The following is a 19,337-nucleotide window of genomic DNA, read 5'->3' as shown; positions in this document are numbered from 1 at the left end:
TTTAAGGTCCCATCCCCCCCTAAATCCAGTCTGTGATTCTAAGACTCCATAGGATGTTGTTAGGGTGATGGTGCCAAATTATGCCTTTTTTTCCTTAGGAAGTCAGTCGCACAGTTGGAATTCTGAAAACAGGTTTGTCTCAGATTCTCACGTGATGTGCTGCCCTCAGCCCTTCGTTCTGGATGAGAACAGTTTCTCTGGAAGTTTATGAATTATTTCTTTGTTTGAACAAGTTTGTGTCCTTTGTTTCAGTCTTCAGAATGCGCATCTTAATGTTTGTTTGTTTTCTGAAATAACTTTTGTCCATGATGTTATTTCCAAGCACTTACTGTGACTTTTCCCGAAGGTTCTGAAAGGGTTGGGTTATAGTTCATATCTTTTAGGTACAAACATTATTTCTTTCCTTGTGTAGGGCACGGGTGACATTTTGATCAAGTTCTTTTTGTTCCACAGAATCTGTCTATGACCTTCTCCCAAAGGAGCTGCAGTTACCACCTTCCAGAGAAACATCCATAGCATCCATGAGCCAAACAAGCGGTGGTGAGGCCGGTTCGCCGCCTCCAGCTGTAGTTGCTGCTGGTAAGGACTCTCCTTTATTCTGGTGTTTTCTTAAGGTTTGTGATGTTCTGGCCAACATGAACAGTGCTGGCAAAGTTCTGAGTGTGAAAAAGAGCTTGTGGAGAAGTAACAGAGTTCATTCTAGGAGAATGTAGGTGGTGTAGTTCAGCTGGGCGATCAAAAGCGACAGGTATTTATGTTGAGGTTGCTGTGTTTCATATATGCATCTCCATAAGCAATAAATCAGCTGTTCCTCTATTTTGTTATGCCACACAGGCAATTAACTCCTAGAATGCACTCTGTCTTCCAAGGGAATAAATCCCTGTTTGGAACTAAGGCGGAATGCTGTCTGACTAAACCAGTGGATTCTAGTTAGGATAAAAATGGAATGGGAGATGACATTTTGGGCCATGAAGCTTTTACCGAAATGTGAGGAGGAAGAAAAGGTCATGTTTTCCATTGGGCCCTGAGGAAGTGTAGTATTTAAACTCCTTTCACACACATCTCTAGTGTGATGTGGTAAAAGGTCCTCAAATGCATGAGGTTATAATGTGTATCAGCTGGAACTCTAAATGACCAGTGTAGTTATTTTTCCAATTGACAACATATAAAAAAGAGGCATGACCTTTTATCTGCATCCTTTTCTTATTCCCAGCCATGTTCTAGACTTTAAAGACTTATCACTGATCTTCATTAAACATAAAAAAGTGAGAATCTAAGGGCAAAGCTTTGATTTGGGAGATTAACCTCAGTGCTGGCTTTCATCTGGGATTCTTGTCAGTAACTTGTATATATTAGTACACATCTGTGCAATGGGGGAAAAAGATAATTTTGCCCAATATAGATGTGTCTCCCTTCAGTGGATAAGAGTTTTTTTCATAATTTGATCCCTGTATTTTTTACAAGGTCATGTTCCACTTTCCTAATTGGCATTAAATTTTTGCTTGAGAAAAAAATGGCTATAGGTGAGGATTCAGATAGCTGCATTATTCCTGTTTCTCTCTCTCCAAGTTCATATGCATTAAATGTTTGTGTGAGAATGTTTCCCAGATTTGCATGGTCCTGGAATCCTGATGAGAACCTGAAGTGGTTGTAGGTTTGTCAGAGAAACTTTACAGCACTGCTCACCATTCATGTTTTGCCAGACCTCTCCTGAGAACCTGTGGATTTAACTGTGCACAGCGGAACTTGGTCATTGAAAGAATTTGATTCTTTTATTATATCAAAAGGATTTGATGTCTTTATATCACTTACTAAAAAAATAATTTGGGCATCTGTTTCTAAAGTCAAGGTGCTTAATAATGGGTTTGGTTCATAGACAGCAGCAACCAAATCTTGTAGAAACTTCTATCCTCAAAACAACTGAACAAAAACAGCCCACAAACCCTGTTACACTCTAAATCCACAGACAGGCCTGAACTGCTAATTAATTCTATACCTAACAGAAAAGACTTAAACTTGAATGGAACTAAAAGTCTGTTGCCTCCAGGTATTTGGCATCTGCCAACAGCCAGTCCAGATCCTTTAAAAAACCCGAGATGCATTCATTGGGTGTGTTCGGGTTAAACTGCAGCACAAGTTTCTGGAATTAAAAACTTTAAAAAATTAATATTGAGGCTTCTTATTAAAACTGAAAGAAGACCTATTCACCTATCAACACTATTCAATGTCAGAGACCACAGGGGGTCACAAAGACTGAGCCAAGTTGAGAGCTGGGATTGTTCAGTGTGGAGAAGAGAAGGGTCCAGGGTGACCTTAGAGCTCCTCCAGTGCCCAAAGGGGCTCCAGGAGACCCGGACAGGGACTTGGGACAAGGGCCTGGGGTGACAGTTGTTAAAAATTCTGTTTAAACTGCCCCACCCAACAAGACATAACCCCAAAAGAGGAGCAAAGACCCATTTTGTTTCCATTACTGGTGTGAACGTGGCACGTTCTGTGTTCTTTCTGTGTCTGTGCCCCCTTGGTAGAGAAAAGGGTGGTTTACTGTTTTCTTTAATTGTTGTGGGATTTTGCAACATCTTTGAGAAGCTGCCACCACACTTTCAGTCCGTTACCCTGCCTTGAGTATTAATGAGAGGTCTGGCTGGGGTTTCTTTACAGGAAAATTATCCTGGGCTTTGTGCAAACCAGGTGCTTATACAGGGAAACCAGCATAACATTTGTTACTTACATTTCAAAAGATTAAAATTGACTATCATTTGCATACATCAAATGTTTAATAGCAGACTGCAGGCAGATTTTTGGGGAGCTGCTGCTGTACAGGAGCAGGGTAAGGAGGAAGGACTGGCAGCCTTTTGTTCTGTATCTGAAATTTTCCCCTTGTTTTGTATCAGTTTTTTTTTGGTCTGGTCTTACTTGCCTTAAAACCTCCTTTTTTAGGAATGAGAGGGAAATGATAGTTCAGTCTGCATAGGGCTGTATGTAATCTCATTTACTCTTGTTTTTAAAAGGAAGGGCTAATTTGAACAGTTAGCCACATCATGTAGAATTCCCCTACAGATCTGATTACTCTGGATAATGAGAGGATTCCGTGACAAGGATTGATCCAAAGTGTTCAGAGCTTTTTCCTACTCCTCTAGTGGTTCACACAGCTTGTTCTCTGCTTCCTGAAACGCAAAGTAAGGCAATATCTGGCTGAAATTCAGCTTACTCGAGGTTTTTTGTCACCTTGCTGTGGGGTTTTGTCCCATGTAAATCATATTGTAGGCTGGAAATACTGCTGCAGTTAACTCCTGGTTTTTTTGGAGGAGCAGGATAGGCTGGTTTTAGCAGTGATGACCTCACAGTGACAGACTTCTAGTTCTTCTTCCATTTGGAAATTTATTTTATGATTTACAGAACAGTTGTAAGAGTATGAAAATGGAATGTTGCTGATTGGATTTTCATTAATTTGTTAATAAATATGTATCTCCTATTCATTAATCCAGACATAAAGAGGCATTACCCACTCTGAATATCAGACAAGTGTGATTTCATAGAACTCTGGGATTTTCAGCTGTTATCTCAAGCTTCTAATTCTGTAGTTCTGGGAAACAGAAGAGAAGGAACAGATCTGTTTTCACCCCTGGAAACCATTCTCTGTGCTTGCTACTTGAATTCCAGTGTCTTTGTTCAGGGGACAGGAAAAGGAGGATTTTGCCTGGTGCAGCACCATAAACACATTAAATATGAATAATCTCCAGACTCTGGAAATGCATGAGGGTGTCATGCTGAGAAATGTCATTGTGTGCTCTGCCTGGAGATTCTACATGAAATAAATGAGCCTGAAGCTTTCCCAGTGCTCCTGCCGGTGTTTGTGAGCTCCACTTGCTCCACTTGAGTGTCTCCTCAGTTGATTCTAAAAGCCTGAACAATTTTTTGGTGTTGATCAAGGCACCTTGAACCTTAAAATGCTTAAAATTCACTCTGCCAATTGAAGTCCTTTCTCAAAGGAGTCTTTCCAGCTTGTAGGTAGCACATGGTTCTTGTCTTTGGGGGATGATCACAGGAGTATTTTCAACCATATTCTTTAAATGAGTGTTGCTTTTTCATCTTTTATCTCCGGTGCCAGGAATGCTCGACCCTTCTGAACCCCAGTGAACTGTTACAGAAACTCACTTCCCTTCTCACCATCCCTTGTTCTTCCTGCAGCAGAACTTGGAATGAGATGCTTCATCTTGTTGATGATCTCTCAAGCTGCTTTCCATTTCCCACAGAGGCAAATATATATATATTTTTCCATATTTTTTGCATTGCTGTCTGGTTTCCAGTTCTTAGTCTCCAGTGGAATTCTCCAGAGTGGTGTTCTTGCTGCAGCAGAAGGGGAGCAGGTTTTGTGCTACTGAAATGTATTTACTGATCTCTTCTTTTGCATTCTCTGTACTGGGATACAGTAAATCTGTGATGTAGTGAACTCTGCTGGCTCCCAAGCACCTGTGATTATATTCTATGAAATAGTAGGTAAATGATGAAACTTTATCTCTTTGTGATCAATCTTATGCTTCTTTTTATACTTATTTTTAATAAAAGGGACAATCTACTTGCCCAAACAGATGTAATTGGCTTTTTTTGATTGGAGTTGTAACTGAAGTGTTGCCATAAGCATCTTTGGTTATTTTAATTATGAAAATACAGTCTTTGATTTGGAATTGCTGCTTTAGAGGCATGGATAAAGATACCTGCATTTCCTGTAGGGTAGAGATTGGGTGCTAAGGGGTCATGTTTTCTGCTGCCAAAATAAGGCTTTTTCATCCTCTCCAGCGGAAGATTCTGATGAAGCCTTAAAATGGAGATGGGTTTGTTTTGGTTTGGTTTTCCCTGAGTGGATTCTCAGGCTTCTTCATTTTTATTTTTACTGAAAATATTTTGTTCAGTTATCATCCTTCCTGGTGTCATTAGTCAGTTTTTCCTGTTGATACAGAAATAATTACCAGACATTTCAAAGGGGATCTCAGTGCTGTCCCCAGTTCTCTTATCCTGGGCTTATGATTGTAAACAAATGAGCAGAAAAAGAGATTCTTCTTTGTAGTTGGTCCCCGATGCCTGTAAAAACTTCCATTTCTTTGTAGGCTTTTCCCTTCCTCTTCCCACCGCCCTCGCAGCTGGAAGTGCCTTCCTGTCATTTCCAGGAGGATCTTCCAGGGATTTCTGTCTGCAGCCTGCCTGCTGCAGTCACCAGGCAGATACTTCTTTATTACTCAGTGGGCTTCAAGCAGACCCCAAGGCTCGTTCAGAACTCACCCTCCTGCTGCTGTGCCTGGGGTTAAGTGTTTCTCCTGGAAGTTCATGGCCCAAAGGGGCCGTGCTGGAGCCCAGTCTGGACAGGCCAGGTCGTGATGAGGGTCAGCTTAGTTTGATTCCTTCATCATTCCAGAGGGTCTTGTGGTGAGACAACATTGCTGGGAAATGCCAGAGATAAAGATTTTTCTTACTGTTTCCATTTTATGGAAACATTTTATGTGTGCTCTCTCTAAATAGAGTTGGAGTATTCCAGTTGTGTGGAGTCATGTGTGTGTTGAGGGCCTTCCTGCTTCATGAGCTTCCTTAGAATTCCACATTTGTATTGGTGTTCATGTCTGGTTCATATCTTTCCTAAATAGTATGCTTTCAGTCTTCATGAATTTCACATCTAGTTCACATCTTTTTTCTAAATTTATTTTCAGTCTTCATGGATTTCATACAGTCAGTCCACCCAATTTTCTAGAACTGCTCGATCAAACAGAAACCGTTTCATCATTCCATGAGGTTTTTTTCTTATAGCAGTTTCTTGCATTAAATGGCTGCTGTTATTAGATCAGAAAGACTTGAGAACTACATTGTGGCAGGAGAATTCCCTGTTGCATAAGGAATAATGGAAAACCAAGGCTGTGAGGGGCAAGAACAATCCTATTGTGCCACTGCTTGGGCACCTCCTTCTGTAGCAGCCTCCTGAAGGCCAAGAGCAGTTCTTGGCTTCTTAGGAAAAACCCACCCCTGTACCTAAAAGATCAAATAGTCTGTTTCTTGAATGGAGGTGTTCTTGGCCAAACCCACTGATCCAACATCTCCTGCAGGGAGCTGGGGAGGTGCTGAGGGGGAGCAGGCAGGGCTTGGAGAGAGCAGCTGTGGGTCCCAGAGTTCTGCTTGCTTGGAATCAGCCTTTACACTGAGTGGGAAGGATCTGAGATCCATGGAATTGGTGTGTGTGAGCCACTAACAAAAGTCCTCCTTAGATACCTAAACTTGAGTGTTAATTGAATAATGGGAGTCATAACAAAACCATTGATTGATGTATTTACCCAAAGTATAACAATACACTGCTTGGGTCAGCATGGGAATGTAAAGGGGAATTTACACTGTTGGGCTTAATGTAAATTAAATTAACCTACCTATCTTGAATCTGAGTGTGTTTAATAACTGGTGAATTGGATTGCTTTATGATATTTGCTGGGATGCTAGTTTTTTTCTCTATTAATACACTTAACTTGCATTCTAGCTTCGCCATTCAGAGACAGGCATCGAGTGGTGGGTTGTGTGACAGTGTCTGTCAATAGTGAAGACAAATAGTGCCAGAGACACTTAACCCATCCAATCTCACCCAGGGTATAGGTCGGTCTTGTTTTCAGACTTCTTCATAAGTCTCTTTTCTTTCTTTCTTTTTTTTTTTTAATTTTTTTTAATTTTTTTTTTGTTTATTTCTGAATAGTGGATTGATACTGATTTGAAACTAAACTTTTTGGAAAAGTTTTTGACATGACATCAGTAATACAAGAAGAAGAAAAGTAGAACCCCAAGTTTGGCATGTGAGGTGTTGAAAGCAGGTTTGCAGCCACTTTGTAAGTTCTGGGTTTTACCTTTGAAACCTTTGACAACACAAAGGTTGGTGGTGGAAATTCTGCAGTTTCCTTCTGGGTCTGCCCTGAAATTGTTCTTCTGTGTCCAGGGGTTCATACAAACCAATTAACATAAGAAAGTCTTACCAAGGACATGACATGTTAGATAAATCAACACATTTAATCAAAGTTATACTTCACATATTAAGCTTATGCACCACTTAATCCTCACCCTGTGGGTGAGGTTTCGTTTTTGACACTTGTTTTCTGCACAGAACATAGAGGATACCCTGGAATGCAGGGGAAGTTCAGAAAAAAGAAATTAGTTCTTTAATGGCTTTTTGCTTGTCCTGGCTGTCCATGCACAGGTGGCTGGAAAACTTGTGAAACCAGAAATATCTTCAGTTTATTTGTCTTTATAATATTAAGATTTCCAGTCTGGGAAATGACTTGCTTTTGCAATTAAAAAGCAAAGTCATCAGGACACTGTTTCTGTTTGAGGACTTGGTAATCCTTGGTGTATTTAGGGGTATTTGAAAAGAGTGAGCAAGGATTTCAGGATTGGCTCCACAGAGGTGTTACCTAAAAAGATTCCCTTAATGCCAAGTAGTGATTTTTTTTTTCTCTCTCCTGCCTTTCCAAATCTTTTTTTTAGAGGCTGAATGCCTTGTTTTGATTTCACAGGAGAATAGGATATAGAAAATATGTCATTGCCTTGGTTGCTAATGCAGGAGGTAATAAATTTTCTTTGGTTTTTTGGTACTGAAAAGAAAAAGCCTGCCCTGGTTTGCTCACAGGGACACTCTTTGCTATGTGCTCCCTTTTAGTCCTTGTGCTGGACTGACTGATACAATTCTGCCTCTTTTACCGGCGAAAAACTTGTAGCACAGGCAACAAAATCTGAATTACTTCTTCCAACTCCCTTTGATGTTACAGTGATGGCAGTGAAGAGCTTCAGGAGGTTTAGTTTCAACAGTGATCACAGTTGCTGTAATGTGGAATATGCTATTCTCTTGTTTTTTATTTAAAAAAGGAGAAAAAATCTCCACCTTGTGATGCTGATGCACATTTCATTTCTATTCCTGGGGCTGCACACTTGCCATGATGAGCTCTTGGCTTCTGTTCAGTGTCATTGCTCTGAAAGCAAGTTTGATTTTGAGACTGTGTTAAATGAAATATATTCAGTCTTCTATTTCAAAATGTACCTGCTCACTTAAAAATACATATATGTATTTGTCGTTGCACGCACTGTTAAATTGCAAACCATGAGCCACCTGTGCCTGTGCCCATTAAGCTGTGTCTAAAGAAAGTAAAATAAAAGGAGTGCTCAAAGCTGGGAAAGCTGTGTGTATGCTCTCACCTTGTAAAGCAACACAAGTTAAGTTAATATTACTGAATTACTTATTTTCCAAAATGCAGCATGTTCATCCAAGAAATCTCTTTTGGTGTCAGATACAAATGTCACTGGCTTTGGAATAAAATGATGGACCCAAATGGGAGCCATGTAAAGCACTGTTTATTCATTGCAGTAATGTGGTGAATTCTTATTTGATTGACCCAGTTTATTTATTAGTTCAAAGGAAGATGAGTTGGCTCAAGGCCTGCATACTCTGAGAAAACACAGATTTCACTGTTTCTTAGTATTTTCATAACTTAAAATGTTACTGAAGCAATTACTAATTTTTTCTAATTTATGCCTCCAAAAGTTTTTAAATCTGTGTATTTGGCTGTTCCAATACAGCCAGTTTATTCAGTTTGCTGTAATATTTATCATACTTTATGTATGGATAGAAATGGCATTAATCTATTATGTAAGGCTAAAGAGAGGTTTTCTTGCCATTACTGTTGAATTTGGGTTTATTCCAAAATCTAATCTTACCATTACCCAGGGCATCTCTGGTAAATGGAGGAGAGCATAACCAATTTATAATGGACAACGTTTATTTACTTTTTAAAAGTATGAAAGCCCACATGCATGTATTTATACATACAAGTGCTTTTTAACTTGTAGAAAAAGAAAGGAGGAGAAATTGTTTTGGAGAGCAATTGCAATACTGATAATATTTCACAATGCTGCACCCTAAAACAGCACTACCATCACCAGCTCTTTTAGCTTCGTGCTGAAAAGCATTTGGTTCAGTGATATATTTATTTTTTTCCCTAGGAAAGTGAGGGAAAAGTGCAGGTTTTGCATTCCTGGCCAGGAGATGCTCTGAAGCCCCAGCTGAGCCCAGTGCTTGGTGTCCGTGGCCCACGCAGAGCTGAGCCTGGAGTGTCCAAGGTTTCCTTACACTCCCAGGACTGGTGTGACTGTGTAAATGTGATATTAATCTGTTGGAGGAGGAGCCCTGCAGTCGAAGCCCTGCTGCCTGTTCCATGTGTGTAAAGATTCCATGGCTGAGTCCCTGTCCCTGCCTCGGGCTCTGCCCTGAATTCATTTCTGCCTTTCCAGCCCCAGCCCTGCAGCTCCTGTGCTCCAGGGGTCCCTGGGCACACACACTTCTGCTTCTCTGGAGGTATCAGTGATGGATGGAAACCAATCCTCTTCACCAAAACAAACATCCCAAATAGCAACGGGCTGTCTCAACTCAAAGTGGCTGCAAATCAGCTCCTAAATATTGTCACTGAAATGAATATCTAGATTTGATAGTTCTTGCCAATCCTATAAATGTTTTTGAAAGAAGCATTGAATTAATGCATGATATAGAAAGGAGAAATTTGCCTTTAAATTGGAATGCAAAGTGACTGAATTCTCCAGTTTCAGCCACTGTATTTGCCAAAGAACAAGCTGGAAAATGGAACTGGTATCATTCAGCTGCTCCTGGTTCACTGGGAGGCTCAGGGAAGGCAGAGTAGTTTATTGATAAACTAATGACTTCTAAATTTGACAGTCTGAAGTGGTGTAAGTTTGCTTTTACGTTTATTTAGCACAGGAAAGCTGCAGGAAACAGTAATGGTTTAAAAACTCTTTATTATCAGTCATTGATACTCCCAGTAATTCCCAGTGTAGGCAAGTTGGCTGAGTTTTACTGTTAATTAAATGTATGTATCATGACTGAATATGCTTAATTCTGTTACTTTTAAATATCTAAAACTCTATAGACTAGTCCAGCAGTCTCTAAATCTTTTAATTAGACTTCAGAGACTATTGTAATATTTTGGATTTAAAAAAAAATCCCAAGAAGCAAAAAGGAAAACATCATGTTCCTCTTGGTATTAGAGATTACCTGTATGACAGCAGTAAGTAGCTGAACAAACATATTGTCCTATTATGTATATATTTAATGCACAATTTGTTTCCAAAGTTAGGTTATTGCAGTGCTTCTGGTTTATCAGGTGTGGATGGCAGTGCAGAAATACAGAAAACAGGGTGTCCCCACAGAAAGCTAAAATCTGACTGTAAAATCCAGTTATTCCTCACTGAGCTACAGCTGATTGAAATAAATACAAATGTTTGAATGGCCTGCTTCCTCTGGGATATTTAACTTATGTATGCCATTGATTTGTCCATTAAAATTCTTCAATGGTGTTCTCAGAAATCTTCAGGGGTTTGGTGTAATAATTTTCATGTTTCTAAAGCAAATTGAGCTCTGGGACCTCTGCAGAAGTTGTAGTCACAGTGCTGGAAATCTCCTGTTTAATGTGAGTTTTTCAGAGGTCTGTCCCAAGCCATCTCTGTGGAAGGGACCAATTAAGTCTGAGAGAAATTGGTCCCAGTGACTGAAGAAGTCAAATTGCAGAAATTCCCAGTCCTTGGACCAGCAGGTCTCCAACACAGATATTTCATCCCTGTTTTGAACCTTCAAAATCAACAGCTCGCTCATAGTGACTGATACCAGTTCCATTTTGCCTACCAACTCAGTTGATTTTATATTTTATTTCTCATTTATGATGGAATAATCAGCAGCTCTTTTTCTCATTTATTTTCTCATATTTTTATTCCAGGATTTGCCTCTGAAGCAGGGAGTGTCTGCATTAAAAATGACCTGTAGTTCTCTGCTTCATAGGTTAGAAACTTATTTTAATATTTTGTGGCTAAGCACAGTCCCATCTTTTTCAAAAACAAAAAATCAAAAATTTCCAACAATAAATTGTTTAATTGGCATTGAATGTGGATTATAAGCACTTTGCTTTGGGGCTATTTTAGACGAAATGGCTTCTACACCAATAATTAGTCCAGCTGAGGCAATGAAAGCTCTGTTTACTCGCAGCCATTTGTATGAATTAACGTTAAGTCATAAAAAAAAAATTTGATTACAGTGGATCGTGCTAAGACTCGTTTGGACATTTCCAAAGCATTGGCCAGACTGTGTTGCTTTAAGCACTTCCATTCCAAAACCGAACCAAATTCCAAACATTTCTTGGGGGAAAGCAATCGGTTCCTAAATCACCTTGATCTCACTGGGACTGCTATAGCCAGCGCACGCCCCGCCACGGGTCCTGTATTTACTTGTGAATTGTACACCGCAGATGCTTCTTCAGCTCCCTCCTCTTCCTCCATGGGCGGTGCTTGCAGCTCCTTTACCACCTCTTCCAGCCCTACCATTTACTCTACCTCAGTCACCGACAGCAAGGCTATGCAAGTGGAGAGCTGCTCCGCGGCCGTGGGGGTAAGTAGCCGAGGGGTAAGTGAGCAGCAGCTTCCCGGTACCGCAGCCCCGCAGCAGGCGGCCACGCCGAAGCGCCACACTGTCCTCTACATCTCGCCACCTCCCGAGGACTTGCTGGACAACAGCCGGATGTCCTGCCAGGATGAGGGCTGTGGATTGGAGTCAGAGCAGAGCTGCAGTATGTGGATGGAGGATTCACCCTCCAACTTCAGTAACATGAGTACCAGTTCCTACAATGATAACACTGAGGTGCCACGTAAATCGCGCAAGCGCAACCCAAAGCAGAGGCCAGGGATCAAACGCCGAGATTGCGAAGAGTCCAACATGGATATCTTTGATGCCGACAGTGCCAAAGCGCCTCACTATGTCCTTTCTCAGCTCAGCACGGACAGCAAAAGCAACTCAAAAGCAGGAAATGGGTTGGTATCTGCTTTTTTTTTTTTTAATTTTTTTTAAAAGGAAAACCATTCTATCTCCATATATAAACCCAAACTAATAAAAGTGCCCCTGTGCCCCGGCAGATGTTCTGCTTAGGTTCTCACATAAACCCCTCCGTTCTCTGCTGTCCCTGTCATGTCCTAGCCCAGGATAAGTTCTTCCTGCCCTCAGAAATTGTGGCTGCCCCTGGATCCCTGGACGTGTCCAAGGCCAGGTTGGACAGTAGGGCTTGGAGCAACCTGGGATAGTGGAAGTTGTCCCTGCCCATGGCAGAACGTGGAACTGGATCTCTTGAAGGTCCCTTTCAACACAAACCCCTCCATGATTCTGTGATAAGTTCTCATTAGACTTGTTAATCTTTATTTAGAAGATAAAGCTAAACTCTCCTGCAGCAATTAAATGCAGCACTGATGAGCTCATCTGTTCTTTAAGTGAAATTCCCTAAAGGCCACACAATTCCATTTATAAAATGGCAATGAAAATGTATTTAAAGAGAAAGGCAGAGTGGAGTTGGTGCACCCTGAATGTGTTTTTGCAGGATTTTATGTGAGGATTTCAGTCCGTACTCTTCACCTGCTGCTCTATTTGTCAAATAGAGATAGGGATGAGAGTAGAAGCTAACGGTTAATGTCTCATTAGGATTTCTCATCATTTAAATTATCACTTGCTTTACGTTTTTATGAAATGTTAAGACAATGTGGTGAACCAGTTTTTGGTTTTTCCATGTGAATTCACTTCTGTATTTGATTTTTTCAGAAATAAATCTCTAATGCTGTTTCTCTCTGTGCTTCTGGGTCGTGTGCGTGTGTCTGCGTGGGCACGCCTGGGTGGTGGCCCCTCATCTCCCACTTCACACTGTTCACTAAATGCATTCCAGTAGCTGCTTAAAGAGGACAATTCCATCAGTTTGCAAGAGTGTGTTGATGCATTTCTTTTTTTATTTTATTTTTTAACTTGTTGCTTCTTTAGTACCTTTAAAGTGGTCAAATGGATAGATTTGGCTCTTTTGTTTTGGGCTTTTTTGGGGGCAGGAGTGCATTTTGGTTTCACTTTTATGTCTGTGCTTGCAGTACGTTCTGACGTTCATCACAGCAACGGTGAATATTAAAATTTGACTGATGGCAAAGATGATGAACTTCTCATATCCCAAAGGGAAAGAGCCTGGAGTCTGTATTCCCAGGGTCAGTGCAGTTCCATACTTAAAATTTCACTGTGAAAAGCAGTTCTGAGAACATGTCCTGAGTGTGCTGCTGCTTCCTGGCCATGGTGGCCTCTGGCCTCGGGGTTTTCACCAGCCAAAATCAATGGTCATAAAGTAAAATATTAGTACGTGGTAGGCCCTGGGCAGCTTGGAATGAGGAAGGTGCCTCCCCCAGCTCCGAGGGAGCAGGCTTGTCCTTACAGAAGGAAAAGCTTGATGGAAAGACAAGAACTGTGCCACTGTAAGTGTGATCTCAGGGAGGTTTTGTAAACTCTGAAAGAACATGTGAGATCTCAGTCTGAAAACAGAGCAAGATTTCCCCAAAACCACTGGGCTGACCAGGGAAATCTGTGGGTTCTGTCAGTGCAGAGGGGAAGAAGGTGGAATGTTTTTCCTGATGTGTCTCAGGCCAGACTGAGCTGCAGGAAAACTCCCAAGTAACAGAACCGTCCTTGGAAATAAACCTCTGGGTTAAGAAGTGGCCAGGGTCTTAGAAAACTGAATTTTGCTGTTGGAATATGGAGACTTGGCTTTACAAATCTGGGTCACCGTAGTGACTGGAGTTTTTAAAGCTTCCCAGCCTGGTGGAGCTCAGCCAAGGGAGTTCATTTACTTTTGGCTTAAAGAAAAGAGCAAGGAAAACTGCTGTGCTCCGTGGTGAATGGAAATGGCATTTGCCCCTAAAGAGACAGTTGTTGTTAAAAGCCAGGAAGAGAAAGGATATATTCCTGCGGAAACTTGGAATTTGTGAAAGCCTTTTCAGAAGGGGATGAATTGGTGGTGATTCAGGGCAGAGACTCAGGTTTCCGTGGTCTCACTTTCACTTTCAGGTCTGCCCTGAGAACAGGACCAGGCCAAACTCCTCAGGACATCTGTTTGAGTAGATTGTGATAGGATTTGCCACTTACATTTATTCCTTTTAAGAAATAGAAGTGCTAGATTAGAGGATATTTTGTCTGGTAACAATCAGATTAATAAATGTGTGCATATGAAATGTACAAGTGTGAATACTTGCTGTATGAATAAACTGAATTAAAATGAATTCGTTAGTTGAAAGGATGTATTAAGTGATTCATCCTGTATTTTGAGGAGAAAGACTACTGAGAAGTTCTGGTGGAGGGGTTAAATTGCCTCCAGCTTTGGCTAGTTGATTGAAAATAGTGATTAAGTTTCTAGAGAAAAGACCAAAATAATAGTAAGGAGCATCTCTCTGCATAAATATGATAATGGTAAAATATTAATATGCTGACAGTTAAGGTAGTTGGGATTTAAGGGTATAGTTCTGGAGAGGTCAGTGTTAATGTCACTGCTGAAACGTGGCACTGGGAGTGGTAAAGGTGAATTTCATTTTGATGGCCAGCTCTCCAACATTTCCCTTCAAAATTCACCTATACCCCAGTCTCCCCCAGTGACTACACTGAGCAGAGTGATCAGGACTGCTTGGCAGGAGGATAGTTTTGTTGTAAGATTGTATTAATGTTATTTTGCAGGGTTTTATGCTAGTTTTTATCTAGTTCCTGCCTCTGCTGGGTATTGGTTGAGGATGAGTATTGAAGGCAGTCAGGCTGTGGCTGGGCTGTCCACAGTGAAGTGCTTGACCTTCATGGACAGAAAATGGGAGTGGAAGTCATCCAAAGCACCAACTCTCTCTGTTTTAACTCTTTTTTTTATGTGTAATGAAAGATTTTGGAAGGCTTAATGAGAATAAGAATGTGACAAATAGGATGTGTTGCATTAGGCAAAGAGTGATGGTTTTAAACTAAAAGAGGGTTGATTTAGTGTAGGTCAAAGGAGGAAGTTTTTTCAAGGAGGGTGGGCAGGCCCTGGCACAGGTGCCCAGAGCAGCTGGGGCTGCCCCTGGATCCCTGGCAGTGCCCAAGGCCAGGTTGGACACTGGGGCTGGAGCAGCCTGGGACAGTGGGAGGTGTCCCTGCCATGGCAGGGGTGGCACTGGATGATCTCTAAAGGTCTCTCCCAACCCAGACTGCACTATGATTCCATGGCTTTAGGGCTGTGAGAAGTGAGGGCCAAAGTGCCCGAGCTCTCCTGGGCAGGAAAAGGAGCAGGGCTGGAGTCAGGGGCTCCTGCTGTGTCCAGGGGCTGCTCTATGCACAGCCAGAGCTCTAGGAAAGGGCTGCATTGTGTTTGTCACCTGTAGGTGAGAAGGTCAGTGAGAGCCTCGTGTGGTGGCAAAGCTCTCAGGGAACAATTTTGAAAAAGAAGTTTTCACCCTTTTTGCGAAGGAAAAAAATCCTGGATAAATTACTTCAATAACTTGCACGTTGAAATGGGATTTGCTTTTTAAGCAATCCACACTTGTTATTTAAAACTGCTTTCTTCCCAGGCATTAGCTGTTAGAAACCATGTTTTGCTAGGAAGAAAGAATATGACATTTGCATGAATCATGGAGCCCTTTTCCTGGCTGCATCATGTACTGTGGAACATTCACATTTCCTAGTGGGAAAGGAGTTTCATGGTCTTCAGGTTCCTTACCAAATCCTGGTCTGAGTAGGATCGAGGGTTATTTCCCATTGTGCTCTAAAGGGAACACAAAATGGCTCATATGCTGCTAGACTTGGGAGGGCTCCTTCATCCTGGTTTTAATTATGGAACTGAGAACAAGCCACTACATCTTATGGAACCCACCTGGAAAAAAGGCCTTGTGCATACACTGATTTAACATTGGTGCAGTTATGCCGGAGGTTTAACAATAACTAATTGGGTTTTAGCATGAATTGGTCACTCTGTTTAGACAGCAGTCAGAGCTGGAGTTTGCTTGGATATACAAGTTGAGGTGGAGACAGGCATGAGGCTGTTTTCCTGTTTAAAGAAGTGTCATTTAACCTTAAATCCATCCAGTGTGTGTGTACGTGTGTGTTTGTCACAGCAGCAAAGCAGCTTGTTCAGGCTGTGTCATAGACTCTGAAAAAGCAGGTTATGAGCCGCCTTCTGTTCGTTAACATTGTTTAATGCTAATTGCTTTTCCCTTCCTTTACGTTTGCTCTCTGAAAAGCAGTTCCCATGTGCTCTGGATGGAGGAGACAGGGAAGCACCATTCCTCTTCCTCCTGCAGGTCTCCTCTGGCAGAAAGAGAATTCCAAAGTTTGCTCCCAACTACAAATCTTCCATCAGTTAATACACACTCTTTGCCCTTTTAGCTTTTCTGTGATTTGGAGTGGTTTTACTGGGGAGCTGCTTCTCACATCTTCTTGATGGTGTGTTTTGACTTCTCAGAGCATCAGAGAACCAGAAGGGAGCTGGAGGGAAGAAGACCCCAATGTTGTGTGGTCAGTACCCGACCAAGAGTGAGGGGAAGGAGCTGAAGATCATGGTGCAGCCCGAGACCCAGCACAGGGCTCGGTACCTGACCGAGGGCAGCCGGGGCTCCGTCAAGGACCGGACGCAGCAGGGCTTTCCCACCGTGAAGGTAGGCTGGGGCAGGGGCACTGCCTGCCCGGGGCAGTCTCTGCAGTGCTCAGGGAGCAGGCTTGGCAGCCTCTGGGCTGCAGGGCTGCCCAGGGGCTCTTCTTGAAGGTCACGAGTCTTACTGGCATCACAGAGTTACAGGAGGAGGGAAGCTGCATGTCGAGGCAGGGATGTAAAATCTGGGATGCACATCCTGTTAGGCTGCAGTTCCATGGACTGTGTGGATGCAGAGACATTCCATACCTACAGAAGTGAGATAGTGAAATGCTCTGGCTGTTTGATGGCTGGTGACAATGGGCCATCATTGTCCGGTGGTAGTAAAGACGTAAAACCAGTTTTCATTTAAAAAAAATAAATTCTAAAGGAGTTGTTTGGGTTTTGTTGGGTTTTTTTCATTTTTTTTTTGATTGCTTGGTGTTTTTTGCTCTTGTTGTTAATTCATCAGTATCTGCGTTGCTGTGTACAGTGTCTTTGAAGTGAGTCGTAGAGATCTCACTGAGGTGTGTTTTACAGTCCGCACTGCTCCGTGTGTTTAGCGTGGTGCAGGTGGAGGTAGATGTGGAATAGAACTGGAGAATGGGGGCAAGGATTGAGGCAGCATTTATGTGCACACTTGACAGTTGCAGCCTGTTTACTCTATGGCTTTGATGCTTAAAATTCAGGTGCTGAAGGCCTCTTGCTCTGAGGAGAAGCACAAGGCGGTTACCAGGAGATCTTGGACATTTCTGCTCAGGAAGGACTGAGGCTGTCCTCCAGGGACTGCACATGAATGCGCAGAGTGGGAATTTCCAAGTCTTGTTTCTTTCCTGTGTAGCCTGGGGAAAGCAGTTGGAGAACATGAGGGCTTGGGAAGGTTTCCTGATGGAAATGGTAGAGAGGCTTACCAGGAGCAAGGCTGGGCTTGACTTAGGCAAACAGAAGAACTGATGTTAAATATCCTCCCACAAGTGATTATGAGAGTCACCAGGCCAGCACCACAATGGCACCATGGCAAATGGCATATTGGGCATACTGGGAGGAGTGTGGCCAGCAGGTTGAGCGAGTAGATGATAGGTTTGTTATCATATAGATAAGGAGGGCAAAAGACATTTTAATATTTTTTCTTAGTTATGTCACTTTGAGAAAGCAGGAAAGCAGTCCTCAACCCAAACTGACTTACCAGGTCCACAAGGAGATGTTTGTTTGTGACACAGCCCTTAAAATTTGTGCTGACTGCTGCTGACAGAATACAGAAGTAGGCTTATCTTCAAAGTCGTGTTCAGCAGTGTTAGGAACACCAGCAGCCCTTCACTCAGTCCTCCTGAGTAATGCAGAACTCCAGTAAAGTTTCATAAGAAAAGAATCCATTCATATCGGCCTGTTGCTATGGGGATTTAGTGCTCATTTATGTGGATTTTCTTAATGGCCCTTTGTTCATCTGAATTTCCTTTTAACTCCTTTCCCAGTTACCCTCTAGCACCCATCAGTGAAAATTCTCTTTGGAAGAGTCTCATGTTACTGAATTCCTGGAAGTTCCAGTTTGCTTTGCCAGTAGGCAGAGGAGTTCATACCCTGCAGATAAAACGCTGCCAGGGCTGGACAGACAAATGAGTCAGTGAATCTTCAGGAAATCTGAGCTAGTGGGAAAAAAATATGTTACGGACAAGGGAGTTTTTTGTTTAGTTTGTGGGGTTTAAAGATGGGGAGGAGCAGTGTAAAGATGTTGGTGCTCAGCAGAGATCTGGCTTGGGAGCGGCTGCGGCGCATGGCCCTGACCCAGGCCGAGGAGGAGAAGCAGGTTCAGTGGCCATTTAAATAAAACTCTGATCCTGATGACTTAGAACTTGAGTCTACACTCAATATGCAACATTTCAATTGTATAACCAAGCCTTAATCGAGGGACTGGCTGTTGGGCCCTTTGTTGTGAGCTGTGCCCTTGGTTCCCATGTGGATACCTGTGCTGGGCCACCTGCAGAGATCTTGGGGCTTTGCTCGTCTCTGACAGTCACATTTACTATTTGCTCCTCTTGGACATGAGCACACAATGATCTTACCAGTATTTGCTGGTTTATTTATTTTTTCCTTCATTCAAACTTGCTACAAACTTCGTAACTACATTTTTTAAGTGTGTCAGGGAATAATCCCCCAAGAGATTCTCCAGAGAATTCTGCTCTCATTTACATCTCCTCACTACTGAACCTGGAGCTTCTTTCTGCAGGTGCTGCCTGGGCTTACAGGCCTGGGACGAAAGACAACACTGTCACCCAGAAATCCTTGAGCAACAAATGTGTCTCAGTGGAAACACTAAAATACTCATTTTATCTCCTAGAGTGCTCTGGCAAGGAACTTCCATCTCTGGCCTGCGAATTTGGCAACAATCTAATGTTTTTTTCACTTCGAGTATTTTTCTTAACTATTTCCTAAAAAGAAAAATTTCCTTTGTAATGCAATGTCCACTTTTACTTCAGGACTTCTTTTACCTCAGAGTATTTTTAGTCTGTGGCACCAGTGGGATCCCACTAATAAAAAAAAACCATTAAGAGGACACAAACCATTTCATGCCAGGGTGTTGATGTTACAGAAGTGAATGTATTTTTTGCTGACATGTTCTGGGATAATTATGGCTTGCACACTGGGTTGCAGGAGGATGTTAAAATGGCTGACCTGCTCTTATTTATGAAGCATTTCAGTGAATCCTGACATCGTTACCTTTTAAATAGGAGATGTCAGGTTACCATTTTTAATTTTTATTTTGATGTCTGAAGGAAAGCTGGGTTTATGCAGTTGGATAGTTGGACCATTCAATGACCCATTTCTCCCTCTGCTTCCCTTTCA

At 42.1% G+C, this 19,337-nt stretch overlaps 1 protein-coding gene across 1 annotated transcript in view; it reads left to right on the top strand.

Moving 5' to 3' along the window:
- The window catches only part of NFAT5 (nuclear factor of activated T cells 5), a 53,097-nt gene that overhangs the window by 16,785 nt on the left and 16,975 nt on the right, over nucleotides 1-19,337 (top strand). Inside the window, 3 exon segments of the mRNA XM_030955714.1 lie at nucleotides 454-579; nucleotides 11,319-11,877; nucleotides 16,332-16,524. Of these exon segments, the coding sequence (XP_030811574.1) occupies nucleotides 454-579; nucleotides 11,319-11,877; nucleotides 16,332-16,524 (878 nt within the window).

This window comes from Camarhynchus parvulus, chromosome 11 (assembly GCF_901933205.1).
Source record: "Camarhynchus parvulus chromosome 11, STF_HiC, whole genome shotgun sequence".
NCBI classification, from domain to species: Eukaryota; Metazoa; Chordata; class Aves; order Passeriformes; family Thraupidae; genus Camarhynchus; species Camarhynchus parvulus.
The sequence above is the reverse complement of the archived record's forward strand: the minus strand, read 5'-3'. Positions and strand labels throughout refer to the sequence as shown.